This window comes from Echiichthys vipera, assembly GCF_963691815.1.
Source record: "Echiichthys vipera genome assembly, chromosome: 3".
In the NCBI taxonomy this organism is placed as follows: Eukaryota; Metazoa; Chordata; class Actinopteri; order Perciformes; family Trachinidae; genus Echiichthys; species Echiichthys vipera.
This window is the reverse complement of record NC_139828.1, coordinates 11,076,079-11,097,805: the sequence shown is the minus strand read 5'-3', so window position 1 is coordinate 11,097,805 and position 21,727 is coordinate 11,076,079. Positions and strand designations below refer to the sequence as shown.

General features: G+C 42.7%; 1 protein-coding gene across 1 annotated transcript in view; it reads left to right on the top strand.

Annotated features, from left to right (window-relative positions):
* The window catches only part of glis1b (GLIS family zinc finger 1b), a 71,311-nt gene that overhangs the window by 29,902 nt on the left and 19,682 nt on the right, over positions 1 to 21,727 (top strand). Inside the window, exons 4-5 of the mRNA XM_083940528.1 lie at positions 180 to 1,737; positions 20,542 to 20,703. Of these exons, the coding sequence (XP_083796654.1) occupies positions 180 to 1,737; positions 20,542 to 20,703 (1,720 nt within the window). The remainder of the gene's footprint in view (positions 1 to 179; positions 1,738 to 20,541; positions 20,704 to 21,727) is intronic.

Below are 21,727 nucleotides of genomic sequence, written 5' to 3'. Positions count from 1 at the left end.
GGACTCATTTAAGATGAGGTCTTTAATTTAAACCGAGAGAATGATTGGAGCGGGAGGGGTAAGCGGGGGACTACACTCTGACAGTGCTACCTGTGAGAAGGATGAACCAGCCAGTATCTGTCATCAGCCTGTGAGCTAATACCGCTCATATTCCTCTTTGTGTATTTTTCTCCTTGCAGATCCTCCTCTGCCTTCCAAAGGACCCTAACGGGGGCCTCACCCAGCCTGTGCTGCGACAGTGCCAACAGGGCTCGCTCCTCTCTCCCTTACCCGATCAAACAGGAGAACTCAATGGGCTACAAGATCTCCAACACAGGGTCCGGGGTCCATAGCACATCTCGGGCCAGGTTTCAGAATTGTAGGGCAGGCCAAGCCTTGGGGATGACGAGGGATGAGATAGTTGGAGCTCCGCATATAAGCAACGATAGTGGCGTATGTACAGTGAGCAATGTAGGTAGTGCTGTGTCAGGGGACGCAGTGCAACCGTTTAATAATGAAGATGGCTCCTCCCCATTGGCTTTGTCCCCAACTGGCTCCCGTCATTCAGCGCGGGCGCTCAGTGCTAGCAGTCTGAGGAGACGCTGCCTGTCCCTGTCCTCACAGCCCACCGCCACTGCTGGCAGCATTGCTGCCACAAATTCCCCATCGGCTACTGGTGCTGCTTCCGAGGAGATAAATATCACCGCCATCATCTGCTCCTCCTCCCAGATGTCGATGGTCGCCTGTGTCAACGGCTTCCGCACTAACCTCTCACCTGGCCACGCCAGCAGTGCCGGCTTCTCCTCCTCTTCCTCCTCCTCTTCGACATCCCCACCCTCTATCTCCTGCTTACAGGAAGCCCTCCAGAGACCCCCACCTCACGGCAGCCCCCAGCAGGCCACGCTACAGGAGAGCTGTCAGCTATCCTCACCTGCCACCTGCCTGCTATCCCTTTCCTCCTCCTCCTCGTCCTCCTCTTCAGTGTCATCAGTGGAGCCGGAGCAGGGCCAAGGGCAAAGCCAGGGGCTGTGTGAGGAGCGGGGCTCCATGCTGCAGGGGCGTGGAGCTGGAGGAACAGCTGGGGGAAGTGTGGGAGGAGGAGGAGGAGAAGGAGGAGGAGGATCAGACGGGTTGGGGCTCCTGATGAATGGGACCCTGATGTCTGGGATGCTGCATTCGGGGCCTGAAGCAGGGGCTCTCCTGGATGGGTGCCAAAGATCTGGGGCTGCCCTCAAACAAGAGCCCCTGGATGATTTTTCTCCGAGCGAAGACGAACTCTTTCAGCACCACTATCATCATCACCATCACTTGAGTGGCCGCAACGGGCACCTTAGTCAGTCTCACCTCCCCTCTCGCCCTGCTATGCCTCCACCCTACCACCTGCACCAATATGTGGGGCCCAGTCCTGGGGGCCTGCTGCACCACCAGAGCCAGCAAACAGCACCAGGCTCTTCCCTGGGACTCAAACCGACCTCTGGAGGCCCTCCTGGGTCTCACACAGCCGCAGAGCGGGAAGAAGTCGGAGGAGGAGCACTGGTCGATAAACAGGTGTGTCGCTGGATTGACTGCAGTTCTGCGTACGAGCAGCAGGAGGAGCTTGTAAGGCACATTGAGAAGGTTCACATCGACCAGCGCAAAGGTGAGGACTTCACCTGTTTCTGGGCCGGCTGCATTCGGCGCTACAAGCCCTTCAATGCCCGCTACAAGCTTCTCATTCACATGAGAGTCCACTCCGGAGAGAAACCTAACAAGTGCATGGTGAGTCATCATCAAATTATCCACCCAAAATTTGCCACACCCAAAAAACACCAGTGCATATCCACAACAACACATACATTCAATATTTTGGAATATCTCCTTTCGTACTTTAACTCATCTTTTCTTATTTTTGAAAGTATTTATTGTTTTAATGAGAGTTAATGTCCATAATTGCAACCATCTGTTACAAAAGAGTTTTTTGTTTTTTTTATTTTGTTTGAATTAAACACAAGCACATATTTCACAAAGTAATGCAGTCCCTCAATAGGATTTTTCCTCAACAAGATACATGCCCATTGTGTCCAAAAACAAGGCAGGACTTGCTTCACTGCTGATTACTTTTCAACAGAAACATTTGTTTTGTTTTGGTTGAGAAACACTTATGATTGTAATTCCTGTATTTTTAGTGGAACAGGTAACAAAAAAAAAAAGTTTTTTTCTCCACTGAAGATGTGAGCGGTTGTAAGAGCAGCACTACCTCGTCAGTATAAATAGATTTGTGGTTGTATTCTTTACAGGTAAGGCTCCAATTCCACAAGTCAACACACTAATCAATGTCAATCTGTCACTCCCCCACGTACCTGAGCAAATGGAAAAAGCCCTCCAACCTTAAGAATGATTTAGTCCAAATACACAATTAGTCCACAATTTGTGTAGGGAGAAGCCATGTTTATTTTCACAAGCACTCTGTTTTTTGAGACGGGATTCAGATCATGAAAAGCCAACACATATGGTTAACATAACCAAACAATGCCTACACTTGATCCTTTTAAATGAGAGCTTTAAATGTTTAGCTGTCCCACAAGTATTAAATGAATTGGCTTCATATCCAAGCCAAACATGAGGAGAAATGTAGTAGTCTGGCGAGGGGAGCCACAGAGGGATAGTCCGTAACATTTGCTAGTCTTGCTCAATTCACAGCTTCACCCAAAGCCCCTGTCAGAAATGGTCCTCTTCAAGTTCAGGAACCCATCCAAATCCTAATTATTGAAGAACCGAGTCTGCAATATTGCTACAGCACCTGTTTTATCTCCCGGACTTTTTAATTCTCAGGTCTTGTTTATTTTTCTAAGTAACAGTGGCTTGTAAAATTAGCTGAGGTGAGGTTCTGTAAATAGAAAGTTGTATTTTATGGCAGTTTTCTGAGGAGTTGGATTAGAAATTCATGTTGATTCGGACTCATTCTGATACATGTTAGTGCACTTCTGAGCTGAACGCCGACTGAAGCCAAAAAGACATAAACTCAACTGCTTTGCGTCACTCCAGGGTGTTAGTGTTTCTGTTGTGAAATAAAAATTTGGAAGTAATTTGCTGCATTGTACGTTCCCCAACTGCTAATTCTGCTTTAGGAGTGTGTTGTAATAAAGGCTGTCGGTTTTTTTTTGGAGCTCTTTGGAGCGCGGGTGTGTCTTTAGTCCGAGGACTGTAGCCAAATTTTGGTGACACACAGCAAATAGACACTGAGTGAACGTTTGTATGTGTATACGGTATAGGTGTATGCATGAATGTGTCACTGTGAAGGTGTGTGTATGTGTGTGTTTATGTGTGTTTTTGGAGATGTTTACCATATGTGAGCTCTGGAACAATTTGGCTCAGTGTGGACGAGCCACTGGATTCTGTCCGCGGACATGAGGCACTGTGAAACTCTTTACACACACACTAACCTCCCGATCACCCTCATTTTAAGCACACACATGAACACATGTATTCACAGCCATGCAGTAATGTGAAAATGGGAATATTGTTTCCATTGACTCTCACAATAGGAAGTATTGATTCCTTGTACAGCACGTTGGGTTGTATCACTCCTGCTTTTCCGACAGAACATAAACAGAAATGTGAAATGTTTTCAAGCTTGAATCAACACATCTGATCAGCAGGGATTTGATGTATGTTGATCTGGGACTTCAGCAGATAAACTTGGAGGGCCAGAGAAAACAAACACACTCTCCGTGTGTATTTGTAACTGTGTTTGTGTTTGAATATAGTCTTTACATATTTAAGTAAGAACTATATAGGAAACTGAATGCCTCATCCTCAATACATGCTCTTGTATTTTAGTTGCTTCCATCCAAAATTCTTGTTTCTTTTGTCTGAGTTTGTGTTCCTTTTGGCCACTAGCACTGGTGCCTCTTGTGTTTGTCGTGCTCATGCAATAGACAAAGGCATTCAAGAATTCAAGAAATTCGTGTAGAGGAAGCAGATGAGACATTCTGTTTTAGGACCTAATGCTGTAGAAAAACCAGAGCTAATCCCTTTATTATCTTTCCAGCAGCAGATTCCAGCGGGCACTCATGAAACAGGGCTCTCCTCACATCCAAACATAACACATCTCTCTCTTCTTTCTCCCTCTCCCCTTCTCTCTATATATACTGTATCTCCTTTTCTTCACACAGCTGCACAGCATTTGTTTCATACTGTGTCTTGGCAGCAAAAAGTCATTATCACAAGTCGTGGCCCGACCCCTGCATGAGCCTGTCACAGTCAGTACCTTGCTAATATTTTAAAGAGATTCAGCATTAAAAAAAAAAAAAAAAAAGTCCTTTCATATGTAGATGGTATGAGTTTGTGGCGTTTAAAAAGTTCTGGTACCTTTTTAGAAAATATGTTTGGTTCCCTCTCCCCACCAATTAAAGCTAGCCCCGGGCTGTTGTGTAGGGCAGGCAAGCACGAAAGGACACACAGGCGAAAAGGAAACAACATAATCTCTCTGCAATATCCTGTTGTGTTTCATGCCTAATTCACTTGTTGTTTTAGTTTATTACATTTTTTCCTGTGTCTGCATAAATATTAAAAATATATCCAGCAAGAGTAGCCCTGACATGGTCCCAGACTTTGATATTGTTCTGCCTCGTCAGAGCCTTGCCCTGCGGATTTAATGTGTCTGAAGACTGGTGTGTGAGCTACGAAGGTCAGAAAATATCCTCCTAAACCACGAAGCTCCCTGAAAGGACAGAGCGTTTACATTGCAGAGTGACTTGAGGCAGGAGTACAGACCTGCGCATGTTATTGGATTTCTTTGGCATATTTGTTTTGGTCTGAGTTTTTGAGAAATACTCAAAACAACAGTGTATATTTAATATTATCAAAGGAGGTCATGTTCTTGTTGTTGTGGGATAAAAGATTAAAGGCCTGAAACCTCAGGGGTTTTGTTTTGTTGCTGTATTAACTTTAGACTTTCAAAGTAAGAATTGGGTCAATTGTATACTCTAAATAATGATGGTAGTGTTGTTAAGATGGTTTTGGCTTGGATATGTTATAAAAGCTTTGTTTAAAATGTTATTTATGAGCAAGTTTTATGTAATTAAAGTAAGGGAGTCTTAATGGGGATTTGTGTCTCATTAGGACATTATGCAGCATGCCCATGGTAATTTACAGTATCCCTTTCTTTGGCTATTTGATTAAAGTTCCTAAAATCTTTCCCCAGTATTCATACCATGGTTGTGACGTTAATGACAATTTATTTAAAAGCAAAAGAGAATTCCTCCATAAAAGGGTAGATTCACATACTTTAGTCTTACTCATATGTTAAAGCCAAAGGCGAGACAGAAAGCCACCCGCCCATTTCACAATGATAAAACACAGCCAGCATTAGCTGCTTAATGGGACCCTGTCCAAACACATACACATGTGCACAAACACCAAAACACTCACAGACACACTCAGTCAAACCACTTGTTGAAGGAAAGTTGGATGTTGAGGCGCGCTGGAAAAAAAGCGTGGATCATGGAATTTCCTCTTTTTTCACTGGTGTGAAACCAGCAAACATATATATTTAGATTTACAAGACGGATTTTTGGAGGAGAGTGGCAAAATCCCTCAGCGGCAGACATAGAGCGCAGGACGGTGCCAAGATGGCGTGTGTTTTCAGGGGTAAATGGAGTCTTTTGTGAGCAATCAGCTCAGACCAGGAGATGAAACGGGGAGTGCCATTAGCTAATTAAAACTGAGGTTCAGCACATGACCCGACTTTTCCTCTCAATGCTGCCTGAAACTGGAGCCGTCTGGGCACTAGGTGCGGGTGGCGAGTGACGTTGATATTAATGTGTTTGTACCCGTATGAGCATCTGACACTCTGGCCTGTCTGGACGACTTAGAGGCCAGAAACTCGGAGTCCAGCTTCTGAACCGCCAAGGCCCAAAACAACCTGTAGTGAAGATATACTGAGCTCGGGCCGCTATAGAAGGTCCTGAAGAGATCCTACATAGCCTACTTAAAGAGGCCAAGATATGCACACACATAACTGTTGTAAATGCAAAATGTTGGCTTCTCAGGAACTAACAAAACAAAATGTTAAAAGATTTTTCTCATTCTTTAAAGTAGCTCATCATTCCTCAGTTGATTTAAAACATAAAATCTCCAGATTTGCAGCCACGATATGTTTTGCACCCAACAGCAACAACATGCAGACAGTCAAACTAACCCGAGGAACTCTGGAATGCATGGAAACTAAATTACCAACACAAAATATTGTGGATCAGCAAGGCCAACTGGATCCTCGGGCTACATACACACACACACACACACACACACACACACACACACACAAAGACAGATTCACTCTAGTGTACGGTGAGGGGAGAGGTCTGTACTGTATATGGCTCATTGAAAGTAATCAGGGTCAATAGGCGAGAGAGGGCATTGATTCAGCATGTCAGGAGTAACTGCATGCAAGGAAACAGAGCTTCTAAAGTCGGTTAACTTGGCACAAATGCAAAGACCTAATCAGGTCCAAATAAAGACCTGGCGAAGATCAACTTATAGCACTTTATCAAAAGGGGCCGTGCCTCTGCTACCCATTAAATCATGTCCAGAATTTACTTTGTCAGTCATTCCCCAGGCAAATGAGTTCATCAGGTAGCTAGATAGTCTTAATTTCTCTCTACAAACCCATAACCCCATCTTGTGGTTTATCCCCTGTCTTCCTGTCAGATCTGCTGTGCCGCTTGGCAATCCGGTCGTCATGCTAATAGTAACACAACACTGTCCATATGTGATATTGGTATGATGAAACTACTGGCGGAGGGGCTCTGCGACTGATGTTTTGGCATGCGAATGAAAGCCCTGGATAGATGGATCTTGCTTGTTTTCCTTGTTGAGTGGGCCAGGCCAACTTCTTGTCAGGCCGAAAAAAGGTTTCCAGTCAATCTTTTGCAGTAATGTAGTCCAGTACTCTCCAACACCCCCCTCCCTCTTTCTCCCCCTCCCACTATCTATCATTTAAATCTGAATTTCTTTGATACACTCAACACCTACTGCTCCTACTGCAGACACTGCAACGTGCAGTTTCAAGTAACTATTCATTTGTTTTTCATTGGCATTACGTATGAAGTTTTGGGAGAATTATTCCGTGACGCTTGAAAAACCTGTGTTTTATGTTTTAGCTATTTATTGTCTATAAAATATTATTTTGATGTAAATATTAAACCTGTGGGGGTGTTTGGATTATAGTTACATTAAAGTTAAATCATGCCAATCTAATCAAAATATTATTACGATTAAGTGACATAATTTTAAACAGTATATCCTGGTAAAATTATTTTCATGTCATAAAAACAATTACCTTTTTTCTTTCTTCACAACCAAAATTTTGGTCTGAAGGTTAAAAAGAAAAATGAATAAGTAAAATATAGGGCTTTGACAGGAACAAAAATGAAAATAATAATTAATATATCTATTTAGACTGAATGTTAGCGCGGTGCAAAAATGTTCTAGTTTTGTTCTAGCTTACTTATTTTGAGGATTTTAAGATTTTAAATGTTAAAGTCTCAGTTGCTCTCTCTTAGTTTAGTTTTAATCTAGTGCTTTATTTGACAGGGACAGTGCATATTTATAACATTTCTGAAAATATGAGTTGTTAGCCGGAAAGGCTAATTTTCATCTTTAGTCCTTGGGCACAGATTTAAAGAACTAAAGCACTGAAAACACAATCGATATAAAGCCTTACTATAAATAAGCATGAAATATAATATATGAAAAAAAGCCGATACAAACAACCGGAACTACATAGAGACAGGAGAGACAGATCTTATGACACACACTATCTGCAATAACATGAGAGCAATCATCAGGTACCATGACAATATAATGTTAGGCAGGAGCAACTCTGACACCGAGCATGATAATGACAATTAAACACAAAAAACACATCACTGTCACAAGTTTGGTTTCTAATAAACCAGGCGTTTCAGACCCTGTGGTGCACGTTAACATGTCTACAGGCTTTTAGTACATTTTCATTGGACAAGTGACAAAGTAATAACATGGTTACTTATTGCTCAAGGCATGCAAACTTGTGCCAAAAAGTGTCACAATTTAGTATGTCTAAAACTGCTGCTGGTGCAGAGGTTCTGCAACTGGATTACAATCACAGATCCCAGGCAGCAACAACAAAATGTTAGCATGTAAACTTTTAGTCTGGTAAATTAGGACGGTATCAAGCCACCATATAACAAACAGTGCCTGACATAATGCACATGTGTTGTTGGTACCCATGTGAGGATGCAGGAGAAACTTTTTCAGCGAATGGGCTCGGTGATTGTTGCTTTTAGAAATACAGCATACACTATTAAGCAGTGGATTATTCCTTGGAAATACAGCACACTGCTGTGAACTCCAGCTATAAAAGGTCTACAGCTACCTTGCCCTCAACCTCATAACCAGGTATCAAAGCATGCTGGATTTACTACATGTGATACGCTCTAATTGCATTTGTCTGGAATGCAATATTTTGAGTTTCCCCATTTCCTCAACATTTAATCACGCTCTGGTATCGGAAACCTGAAGACCCAGGGCTGGGGCTGGTTATCCGCTGCACAGAGATTGTGTCATAATTGTGTCCCATCCAAACCCTTAATCAGTTTAACCTCTCTACTGAGCCAGATCAGTTTACTAATACATCGGATAGAAGAAGCTGGGGTGGGTGTTTAGGGTCTCCGTCATGTTCAGGGGGCTGTTGCAGGGATTCAGACCCGTTTTATGTAACACAGAGAGGAACGATGGATGGAGAAGAGCTGTGGCATCTCCTTCTTAGGTCATGGGGCCGTTTTTGGACTCTTAAAGTTTTCCCTTGTCGTTAATGCTCAATAGCAGTGATTTTTCACTGTTTACCGTCATGGTTAATGTGCATTGTAAAGGCGTGCTTAATTTTTCTTTGCAGCAGTCAAACAGATAATTATAGCCAAAGTATATTTGTGGCGTTTTACGGGGCAAAGACATAGCAGGTCCTTTCTCCTCTGAGGCTGCCATCCTCTCCCACTCCTCGCATTCACACACTGGCCTCGTTTTGTGCCCGGGCACAATTTGTGCCACAGCAGCCACTCTGCAAACATACCCGCCGAGCTGGTCAGTTGGTGGTGTGTGTGCTGTTTGTGTGTTGAACAGAGGCAAATCTCTTAAATCATCCAGTTGTTTGTTTTTGTTTTTCGCTGACTTGTCAGTGTGGCAGAGGGCACTGAATAGAGCCGAGTCCATAGCAACACCTACCCCCGACCGCCTTCACATCGCCCACATAACAAGCAAACAAAAAGGGCATTTATACACACCGGGACCACTTCTGCCTCAGGGCCACACCACAACCCAAGACTGCAGTATCCTTCCACTCTGCCAGACCCACACTGCACCACACCAGACTAGGCTAGACCTGCAGCTAATATATATGACTTGCTACCGTGCAAAATAAACACTAAGAGAAGTATGGATAAATTATGTAGCGAAAGACGTGTTTACGTTTAGAGTGTCAAGTTTAAATTATGCACCGCGGTGTTCTGTGGTTAGTGTGCCGGGTTTAATTTGAATGTTTGAGAAAAGAAGTGAAGGCTGCAAGAAACGGAGCCAGACAGGCAATTCAGCTCCACTGATGTCATCCCAAAAAAACATTTTTGCCAAGAATTCATCACAAGGCATTATGCATGACAAGTGATTTGGTATGCACTGAATGTAGACTTGAGGGCATTTTTGAAGCATTAGCACACACAACTCAAGTGTTTTTTACAAGTTGACCAAGCTTTCCAAGCTGAGACGTGAGTGAGTGCGTGTGTGTGTGTTTTCACTGTCAAGACCTTTGTTGGGTTTTCAAACGCCCACGAGAGTGAAGAGAGATCCAAATAGAAAATTTAGGGGATGTATGGAAAGATGGATGGATGGTGAATACACAGGACGAACAAGTAAGACATACAGAATTATATGAACATTAAAGAGACAAAGTGGATTAGCACACCACAGATTGGATTTCTAGTAACAGTTGAGAGAGTTAGTTATTTAGAGCTCTTATGGATGGATGATTTGGATCATTTGTGATTTGTGAGTGCTTTAACGGATCAGGAATTAGGTGATACACCTTGGGGGGTAGGAATACCAGTGAGTTTACTAGCTAAGTTTATTCTTATTCGCGACTGTAAGAATATTTTTTAAAAAAAAGAAAAAGAGATGACATACAGGAGAACTGGCTCGATAATGCTATGGCAGCAGAAAAGAAGCAAATGGGTAAGGACAGCGTTTTAGGGGGCTAAAGAGCAGTCCTTTGGTTTTGAGAGAAACAGGACCAACATTACTTTGCAGTGGGACATTATAAAGACAATATACACAATGATCCAATTTCTTATTTCCCTATTTTATGATTGTGTGACCCAGAAGAACCGGCAGTAGCACTACAAAGACTCTGATGTATAAGTTGGGATTTACCTCTCCCCCGTAGAGCTTTACACACCCCAATGATCTCTAACTGTCTCCAGAAAGAAGCCCTCTCGCTTTCTGTTCACTTCTAAAAACATCTGTTTCACATTCGGTCGGTTCAGCTTTGGAAATGGTTTAACATCGATGTAAAAAGGTTTATACAGGGTTTAGAAGCAGATTGGTTCAGTTATTCGGGAAGAATTACAGTAGAAGTAAGGAGCCTTTAAGTCAGAGCATATCCTTTTGTTTTTCCTCTGTTCTTCCACTTTCTCATAACAGCGATCTTATATACTGGGTCACGTAGCTGCTGTCATTTTAAATTGCGATGCATCCTCGTCAGGGGCAAAACAAACACAACATCCCCATTGTAACAATTCTATTCTGGAAAGAATAAAGCCAAGAAATTTAGATCGGGTCATGCATGATTTAAAGTGAAGCCAGGAAATGCATATTGTATGTGGAGAAAATGGTTTATTGTAATGTGCCCGCACTGTAACTGGCAAATTTGTATGTGAGTACAGGGCTGGGAATCATGTTACAGCTAACATAAACATATGTCTGATTTGAAGGAAATATTCTGCAAATATGAAAACGTTTACTGAAGAATACCAGTGAATAGTGGGACCTTTTGCCATGGGCGCATAGCTTGAGTCCATTGTAATTGTAAGGGTTTGTACTCTAATAAATGTGTTTTCCTATTGGGCAGTGGGCACAGGCGTGTCAGTGTGGACTGAATTATTGAATTCCATACACTGAAATGTGGTGAATTGATTTATTGAAATGTGAATGAATGGTGATGTGCTCGTTGAGATGGCCTGTGGCGTGATTTGACACGACACACTGAATATCCAGCGCAGTCTGATATATTGCAACCAGCCATATCCACATAACTGGAAACTAGACCCTGAAACCCACAGAGAGCAGAAAAGAACACAACCTTGGCACGCTGAGGAGTGAACAAATCTAGGGGCACCGTTGCACCACATTTCTTGGGCAGCTGCTTTTTTTTTTTTACCCAAAAGGCTTTGTGGTCTGGTCCCCCTCCAGAGGGTTGCATAAACACACTCTGTTCCCCTACGCCCTGCTTGAGTCCTTATGCTGGTGTTGATCACAATGCCATGTTGACCTATTGTTTAATTTTGCTGGCATGTTTTCTGTCTGAATACTATAGTGCTTCTGGCATCAAGGTATTTGGCTTGGCAACTCACTGGGCTTCTGCAGTGTTTATTTGTTGTCACGTCAGAGTTATAGAGTCGCCCAGTGTATGCTTCAGTAGGTCTTTAGACAGCTGTGTCAACTCTTGCCTTGTGTGGACAACGAATGGTTTGCCAAAAAGGGAGAAGGGCTTTTATTTCTTTACCTAACAAGTCTCTAAGATACAGGGACACTGGGGTTTCAACCGTGGTGTTCATAATGTCACGCAAGAATTTAAAGCCTGTTAGGCCAGATTGGAAAATACATCCAACTTATCATCTGAAATCACAAACGGGGGAATGTTAAATTGTCCCTGTTTGCATTTAACTGAAAGTAAAACTGTGTCCAACTGAAGACACACACAGACGGCTCTGATGTCGATTCAACCATGAGGATTTATTTATTGCTAACAAGCACTTTGAGATCTGGAGGACACAAGCCCGGTCTAAATAAAACCATCCAGCACAAAATAAAATCACAAAGGAAAGATTGTCTGACTCGATCTCCCAGTGATGGGCTTTATAGCTACATTGTTACCCTGGATACTGTAACCTAGTAGCCCATTAAATATGAAATATAAAATAACAGAATAAAAATATGAAAATAACATAATATTTACAGCTATCAAATAAAGGTCAAATTACGCAAGAGACATTTATCTCACCCTCACTAAATTCTAGCATCATATAAAATAATGTATAAATGGCTTCTCTTTTCTTCACTTACATAAACATTATTATAAAACAAATGTATGAAACACATGAAACATTCAACCTCAAGGAGTATAAAAAGGCATAAGTAATACATACAGATGTATTACTTGTCAAGATGCTCAACATCGATATAAAGCCTGTAAGTGTTCTGCCCCATCCTGTCATCCACATTACCATTGGTTTACATTCAATTCAATGTCATTACACTCTGAGAATATACTTCATCATATATTCTCTATCTATTGACATTGCTGACATTTGCTGCTGCAAGCCCTGCTGACACACGCACCTCTCTCTCAAACGGGACTTTCACTGCATGTGGGAAACACACACTGACACTGACAGAGAGCTTCAAGCGTCTCATCCCCAACTCCTCCCGTTTTGGAATCACAGCTTGAGAAAACCAGTTATATTCACAGTAACAGTACAGTACGTATACATCTAAAGCTATTTAGCAGACCTTTAAAAAAGTTAGCAGCTAGAAAGCTTAATGTCAGGAGCTGCTGTGTCCAAAGATGCCAATTTCTCCAGCCTCAGTAGACCAAAGTGAAATGCAATCACATCGCATGTTTTGTGAGTAATGTGAAACATTTTCTTGTGTTTGGACAATTTTAGCTCGGGTACATTTAGAACATTACAGTAGAAGTAGACAATGCAGGTTAAAGTAAAGAGCTCTTTCCTTTCTTGTGACTGAAAACAAAAGTTATAATGCTAGGCAGATTGATAAATGATTGATTCTAGTGATAATCTAATAAAAAGATCACATCGGAGCACAGCCCCATCATTACTTTGGACTGTAAAGTATTTTTCTAATGGCCTAACAAAAGAGCAATAAAGAGATAAATTAAATATAACGTTATTGTCATTGCTGGCTGTTGCTGAATTGGTGTCTATCATCCCCCAATAGCACCGATATGAAATGGAGTCACGGAGCATGTTGAGGGATATAACACCACACTATGGGACTGGAGCAAGAGGAGCTTATTGGCAAAAGGGGGTAAAAGAGAGAAGAGAGAGACACAGAGAGAAAGCGAGTGTGAGAATAGAGGCAGGTGCGAGTGAAAGGTGCTGGACAGATTGAAGCCCGGGTGTCAGAGGACGCCGTAGCTCATGGGCCCGTCAAACAGGATCCTGCATTGACTGCCAGTAACATCAGTCCAGGCGCCGGCTCGGAACACAGATCATGTTTAGGATTTTCATTGCGTAACCCCCAGTTTGTCTTTTTCATGGTGGGTTCGGATTTCCTGAATGGGTTTATAATTAATGCCTTGATGGTTACTAATGGCCCAGGCACTGGAAGCTTTGTATTGCACTCTAATTAGCCATTATAAATGGCTTGGATTGGTTTGTGAGAATGAACACTGTCACAAGGCAAAGTGGGATGGCTCTCTTCGAAGCCTTTCACTGAATAGGAGGTCACAGGATCATGTGTCTCCTCACCCCCAAATCCCACTCATATCCAGTGGTTATTGAGCCGATATTAAACCCTTACTGTACAATAACTCTAGTAAGTACTTCTGTTTTGCAAAGTAATATTAAATGCTGTAAACTGTAAATTAGATGGCTCTGAAAAGAAAAGTATTCCGTAAAACTCATGATCGCAATATCATGTCAGACCCAGAAACATTTGCATAACATTTCCAACACAAGTCGAAATTTAATTGTCACATTAACAAAAAAGGCTGCAAAAGCACAAGGTTCAATCAAAAGAAAAGAAACACAAAATCCATCATTTAATAGTCATTTCCTCTGCTTGACGAAATACAGTCATTTGAATAAAATATTTGATTTTTTTCACGTTCTCCAAAATGTTTTATTTACAAATCTGTGAACAAGTAGGAATTAAGTCATTGAGTCATGTCTAACTTGTTTCTTCTTGGTGCCAAAGGACTTTATAAACCAGGCAGCAGACTTCTAAATAACCTTATTAATCATGAAATTTATTTGTAAATTTTGCTCAGGGAAGCGAGTAAAAATAAAGAGACTGTTGCTCTCCTGTCGTGTACCAGTGGCCAAATCTCTTGTAAGCATTACAGTCCTGTCATGTTTGAATAGAGCCATTATGGAGACCCACAGTATGTGCAAATGCCAACAAAATATTTTGATAGTTGTCAGATGGATGAAGCCGGTAGTGTGACAGATTCCATGTCTGAAAAAGGCTTAAAAGCATCGATTGTGCAATCTGCTGTTGTGGTTCTGTTTTGCTTCACCCAAACACTGTCTCCTCTCTTGCTGAGGAGCATTTATATGGATGTGATTAGAAACGTGATCCAATGTTTGTTAGAAGTCAAAGGGAGCTGTACAGCTGACCCCTGTTCATACAGTAAAGTGTAAAGTATGTCAGTGTGAAAATAAATTCAACCTGAGCCTTTGACCAGAAGGAAAATGTAATATGTTGAGGCAACAGAGGAATCGAGCTGGAAGCCAGTTTGGTTCTCTGCTTACGTTTCATGATAACACACAAGACATATCCTTTTCCCTGTCAGTCTGCTTCAACTCTTTGAGAATGTGACCCTGTTTTCCTTTTTCCCTCAACCTGGTGAACCGGTAAACCACAGGCTACCCGGTTTAAGAGGAAATCACATCTTAGCTCTCTAATCTGATGCAGGGCTGCAGAACTGGTAGATATTTGAATGAAGGCCTCTGAATCACAGCAGGTTAAGTGCTTCCATGAAGCCTCGCCATGTTGTTGTGCAGCCAGGCTCACACTGTGCCAGGCCTCCACCGCGGGAGCAGGGCTTCAGATCCATCACTGCACTTCCTCCTCAATCTCCAGCAAACAGTTTGAGAGGGGAACAGAACAGCTGGGCAGGCTCATTATGTGAGCACCCTCATTTAGTCATCATACGAATGCTTCCTGTAGTGCCATCCAGATAGTTTTTAATCTGGCCCCCAAACTATTCAGGCATGAGTGCAAAATGGCTGTTAAGAACAATTTCTTTAGTCATTTACATGACTACTTCCTCCCACCAATTTATTGGCTGAGCTCTTGTTCTGCTCGCTTGTTCATTCACATCTGGACAACACTCCCTCGCTTTCAGTCATTTGCTGTGTACTCATATCTCACCATTCATAAATCAAGGCTTCCTAAAAATTAGGCAAAGTGCGGGAGGCGGAGGGGGGGAAAGATGCAACAAACGAAGCAAATGTGTGTGAATTCATATATCTCCTGCTCTGAGAAAAAGACATTTAAAAAAAAAAAAGTCCCCGCTATCTTTGATTCAAATTAAAACCCTATTCGCAACAGATGAGGCTGGCTGCTAAAAGGGTCCTGCGTCGCAATGGAAATGATATGTGTAAACTATGTAATGCGAATGTTTTAGCCAAGCTGTGTTTAATTTTGTATCCTGACGAAGCGCATGAGAAACCTGCCTCTCCTTAGCTGTCTCGTTGAATCATATGGATATAATTTCATCCATTTACGTTTTTCTGCTCTTTGCTGTGGTTGCCACAGGGCATTTGGAAGCAGGCAGATTAAACGCACATGTTCCTCCCATCCGCAGCCAGGGCACTCTGCTCCACAGCCTCCCTCCGAACAGATCCTGAAGTGTTGGTGGTTTTCCTCATTGGTCAGGGCAGAGAAAGACACCTTGTGATGAACCAACCCATTCCCTCAAAACCCCTTTTTCATACTTATAAAGTTATACAGGCTACTTTTGAGCATTTGCACTCTATAACATGTTTTATTTGGCAGTGTTTTCATTTGCCACCTATATTCTTTGCCCTTCATCATGTCTGTCAGGCTTGGCAGTAAAGGAGCCTGGATGTATTAGGTAAAACTAATAACAGGGGAGAATTGGTAGAGGCTTTTAGGCTCTGCGAGCCCTTTTCTTTTATGGGGGGCCCTCTGAACATGAGTAATGGTGAATTTCATGCTAGTAAGCAGCCAAACAGTTGAATCTCAACTCCCCATCATTAGTCAGTGGCCAGATCTACAATTACTGCCCAGGGCCAGAGAGCTATATTAGCACTGAAGGAGATTCCCTTACTTCTATAGCAACCCCAGAAAAAGCTTGGCTGTCGGGGAAGAAATCCTGGTGCTTATTCTTGGGGAAAATATGACTCCTGTAGGTGATGACCATGGCTGCAAGCACTGTAGTCAATTTCTTTTTCTTTTAAAGAAAATAACCTTTACTTACCTCTGAATCTCTCTTGTCGCTGCATTTCTCTTCCTATACCATTCATTAAAGCTTTTAATCAGAGGTCTGCCCTACATGTCAGAAGCCATATTTCCTCCCGACACCCCTCCATAACGGCTGGCTTGTTTCCATCATCCACAGATCCTGCAGGTTGCTAATGAGCCACTGCATGTGAGGAGAGCCGTACACTGCTGCCTTTTAGCCCTGACACTGTTTGGCCTTTTCCCTGCCAGTCAGGAGTCATTTCCCATGAAGGCCTCAGGACCGCCGCACCTCCACTAGCCTGCATGCTGGGCCCATAATCTGTCTGTTGTGATCAGCTGCCTGTCCACCCTTTCAACCCACTTTCGCCCCCTTCAGCCATGTCAAGACCCCGCTGTCATCCCGAATGTTTACCGAGCTTCTGAACCCCCCTTACTCAAGAGTGAGACGGTGTCAAACAGGGCTCAAATCCCTCCACACTGCCACTGCCACTGCCGCTCCACTCGTGTGGTGATCTGCCGGTTTACCTTAGAGGGAGATTTCAGAGAGGAAAACTAAACATGTTTAAAGCAATTAATGTTATTAGCGCTGTCTAAACTGTTTTCATAGATAATATCACAGGAAAAATCAATCCTGTGTCCAAAGCTCAGCCACCACAACTCCATGTTTATAACACTTTTACCTATGTGTTAATAACTTTCTAAACAGTCTTTATTTTAGGCAATTCCTCATGGACGATATAGGGAACCTGCTGACATGTATGCTTTTTTTTTACATGCAGATATTATTTTTTAGAGGAATTTATCAGCATTTTTAACTTTGGTCAATGTAGTTGGAATCAAAGCCATAACCTGGGACGTATAGTTTCCATTACCAAAATAAGACCACATACTGCCCACATAACTACTGTTAAAACACTCTCCTTTAGGAATAATGCTTGAGCTACACAGCACTGCATGCTCCAAATATCCAAACCTAAGTGGTTTATTGACAGTCCATGAACTCACTGAAAGAAGTCCTTTTAACCATAAGATTGGCCACACTAAAACATCTTACTGTAGCATTAAATTTTTCATGCAGGGTCCTGGGTAATGTCCATGCCTCGGGGTGGCAGTGCCTATTGCTTTCCCAGCAGGAAGGAAAACCTCATACTCTGCCGTCTCCCTGCTACTCCGGCTTCCAGAGTAATAATACGCTCTACACGATTAACACGGTTTCCTCCACGGACCCGTTACTATAATTTAGCCTCAAATTTGTATTGCGGAAAAGAAAGCAATGAAAGAGTGATTATTCCCTTATACATAAATACACACATTTGGCACGTCAATAATAGCCGTGTTTGTTTTCCAAACTCAAATGCCCGGCGCCGCATTTCAGCAGTCAGCATGGACCGTGTCTGTCATGTTTGGTAGGGCAGTGTGGATGATCCTAGGCACTGAGATTTTTATTAAACTTTCCCACCCTCGCTGCGTCTCTCATTTCCATCCGAAACATTTGATTGGCATGACTTTAGAATAATATGTTTCCGCTGTACAGCACTGTGAATTAAAGACATTTTCCATGATCGTATGCTAAAGCCTGGACAAAATGTTGCGTGTGTTGATGAATCCAGGGTGACATGTTTTTATTCAGGCTGGATTCCAGTGCTGTCTTGTGCCTTATTGTGACTTTTGTGTTGCTGTCTGATCAAGAAGTCACTCATGTTGAGTGCTGATAACTTTTTTAATGCATTTCTCTTCTCAGCTTTCAGCACGCTACTCAGTACGCAGGTCTAAACATAGCTGATTAGATCTTGTCTCGTACACAGAGCTGTGTATTGAATCTTATTTTAATTATGGATAGAAAGTTGTGCTTTTTTACTGATGCTTTTGAGAAGTTTGGTTAACAAAGGCAATGTAATGTATTGGGTATTGTACAATACTCAAAATGTCAAGCTTTGTCCTCTCTCCAGGGCATTAAAAAGATCACATCCTATGTTTTGATGCATAACATAAACTCGACCAGTTTTGTATTCAGTAATATTAACATAACAAGCTCAGTTTTAAATGTTAGTTTGTAGCTTTTTGTTAAAAAAAAAAATTTGACGGTGAGGGGAAAAAAAAGCATAATGCTTTTGTTTCAGAACTAATTGACTCAAAGGACTCACAGACTTCAGGAGCTATACATTGTGTAGCCATATTCAGGCAGATTAAGACTCTCACTGAGCCGCGCAGGCTCGTACACCCACACCCACAGATCAGCCCGGTCACCCAACACGGCTCTACCATGCCGGGCTTAGGTTTCGCCTATATTAAATGGGGCCTCAGTGAATAGAAGGCCCTGCCTGTGCTGTGTGAGTGAATGAAGGAGACCAGGGATGAGCATTGAGCCTAGATGAAGCTGAAGGCCCATTAGAAGAATGGTGTCACTCTCTCCTTAGCCGTAACCTGACCTGTTGTCAGCAGGCTTCAGTAAAGGTCAGGCTACATGGACAGGACAGGCCGCAGCACCCACGCAATAGTTTGTCAATAGAGTTGCATTTGCACTGAGGTCGGCTCAGCCTTTTGCAAGAAACTGGTGTCAGATAAAATTAGATGAAATAAGAGAAGAGTGGGGAAGCTGTTATTTTAGAAAACATAATCTGACATTTAAGGGGGAAACTTAAGACTTTAAAGTCAGACTAGTTGTTTTTATCTGACTGATTATCTTTCTGGCTTCTGGTTTCACTGTGTTTTGAACCTCATATTTAAGCTCTTGACAAGATGTTAAAAGCGTTGTTTTAATTGTCAGTGGCCTAATTTATGTAATCCTTAATTATTAAGATAGATGCAAACAGTAATGCCTAAAAGGGACTTTTAGTTTCTGAGTTTAGTTCCTCTGCTACCACATTTCCTTGGACATCTTGCCCAAAAAGAGCTTATACTTTTAATTTTCTTAACCAGATAACACAATCTATTACTCTTCGTAGAGTGACCTCCTTTTCCATCTTAACCACCACCCTCTGTCTATGAACTCTTTTATGTTTACCTGTCCTGTGCCCCTTTTTTAGTGCACCAGTCACACAAGTCATGCATCTGAAGTGCTTATAGGGTGACAAACAAGTGTCTGTACAGAAGAAGGATGCTATCATGTGCCCTTCACCTGCTCCTAGTGTTCCCCGTGACAGTCTCAGTATATTGATGCTGCTCATATAATAACATTGAGCTATGCTCCCCATACACTTTGTGACTCTTTACACAGCCGGCCCTGTAGGGGGTCTTGACATGGGCCGCCTCATCAACCAATCGGCCGTGTTTTCTGCTTAAGAGCAGGAGTGGATATGCGAGAAGCCTCATGAATCATTCACTTGTTAACAAATCTGTGGTGTTCATTGGCTGAGTGGTTTGGATCAAATGGGCCAAGCTGGGTCGGATATAAGCCTGTTTACAGTCACTGTCACTTGTCAGTCTAATGCCCTATACACTGCAGAACACTTATCTCATGCTATGCATTACAGCCCATTAACCGCCGCTGTACGGCACACTCCAGTTTCCCGTGCAATTTAGACGCAGCGGCGGCCTTGAGGCAGGTGTACTGTCACGCATGGCGCTGTCTTTCACGTGGACGTGGTTTTCATCAAAGGTTCCTGGATTGGCCACGTAATTCAAGAGCCATGGAAAAAATGCTCGCGATTATACCACCCAGGTTCTTAAGCATCTCTCACTTTTCCATAGCTTGTGAATATGTGGTGTAGAGTGAACTCCTCCAGCTGTGCGAGTGATCAAGGGACTGAGGGAATGAGTGGGATAGCTTCTTTCTGAGTCACAGACGTAAACGTACACAGAGCCCACATTGTACCAGAATATGCCAGTTTTTCGATGATTGATTTGTTTTTCTGTGTGTGTGTGTGTTTGTGTCTGTGTGTGTGTGTGGGGGGGGGGGGGGGGGGGCTTTGTATCTGTGTATCTGTGCTTCTGTTTGTGTGTGTGTGTGTGTGTGTGTGTGTGTGCGTGCATGTGGGCATTTGTTTTCATCCTTGTGTGGTCCTGTGCATACCTGCCTGAGTGTGGTTGTCTTTGTGCGTGCATCTGTGTGTCCATGCATTCCTGTGTGTTTATGTGTGTGCAATCTTCCCTTTTGAACAGTTTGAGGGCTGTAACAAAGCGTTTTCACGTCTGGAGAACCTGAAGATCCACCTGAGGAGCCACACAGGAGAGAAGCCGTACCTGTGCCAGCACCCCGGCTGCCAGAAAGCTTTCAGCAACTCCAGCGACCGCGCCAAGCATCAGCGCACTCACCTGGACACGGTCAGAAACTAAGTCTCTGCTCTGTCTCACCTCCCAATGTTTCACCAGAGTAGATTAATGTTTCACCTGTCCCGGGCCAACTGGTAAAATAGTCTGGGTGGTCGCTGTGGTGCAGAAGGCATGGCTGCATAAAATTACGGACTATAAATGTTTACATGTGTTGGATACAAACTGCAATTAGTTTTTACCAAATCCATTCAGGGATTAAATTATATGCTAAATTAAAATATTAGTAGTCGAATAACTACCAAGCGTGTGTGTGTGTGTGTGTGTGTGTGTGTGTGTGCGCGTGCGTGTGTGCGTATCCCTCCTTCACCTTTACACCAACATTAAAACCTGCACTGCTGTCCAAGTCTCACTGCCTATTTCCACTGACAGTGTTACACTTTAATATGTTGTCAGTCAGTGAGCAGTGTGGCATTCTCACTCTCTACGCTGGCAGTGGCACGCCACAGATCATTAAATGATCAGTTCCATTAGGCTGAGTCGCAGCCATAACAGACTTGGATTGGGGCTGCGAGCTCACACAGAGCCTCGCCTGTTTCTCTGACCTGTATAAAAGCAGGGAAAGGTTGAGTCAGCCATCACTGCCACTCGTCATGTCTTAGTAACCCCACCAATACCTAACTTTATCACCGTCCGCACGCCAACACAGCAAGGGAGTAAATAACTTGTTTTGCTCAAATTATGTACTTAAGTACAATTGACGTATTTGTTCTTTCTCACACTTCAGGGAACTTTACCGTTTTCTCCTTCAGATTTTAAAGTGATTTCTACTCTTAGCAAGTCTGTCATGTCAAAATCTACACGTTTGAGTTAATGTGTGAACCAGGGCAGCAATAGTCACTCATAACTCTGGAAATCAGGAATATTATGTTTGATAGGTCTTTGAAAAAGTCTTTCAACAATGCTCTTTCTAAGATGCATGTACAGTTAGTGCAGCCTGTGTTAATATGAATCTGAAATTAAGTTAATATAAATGTTATATGCTCTACATTAACTTTTATTGATGCAACGCGACAAG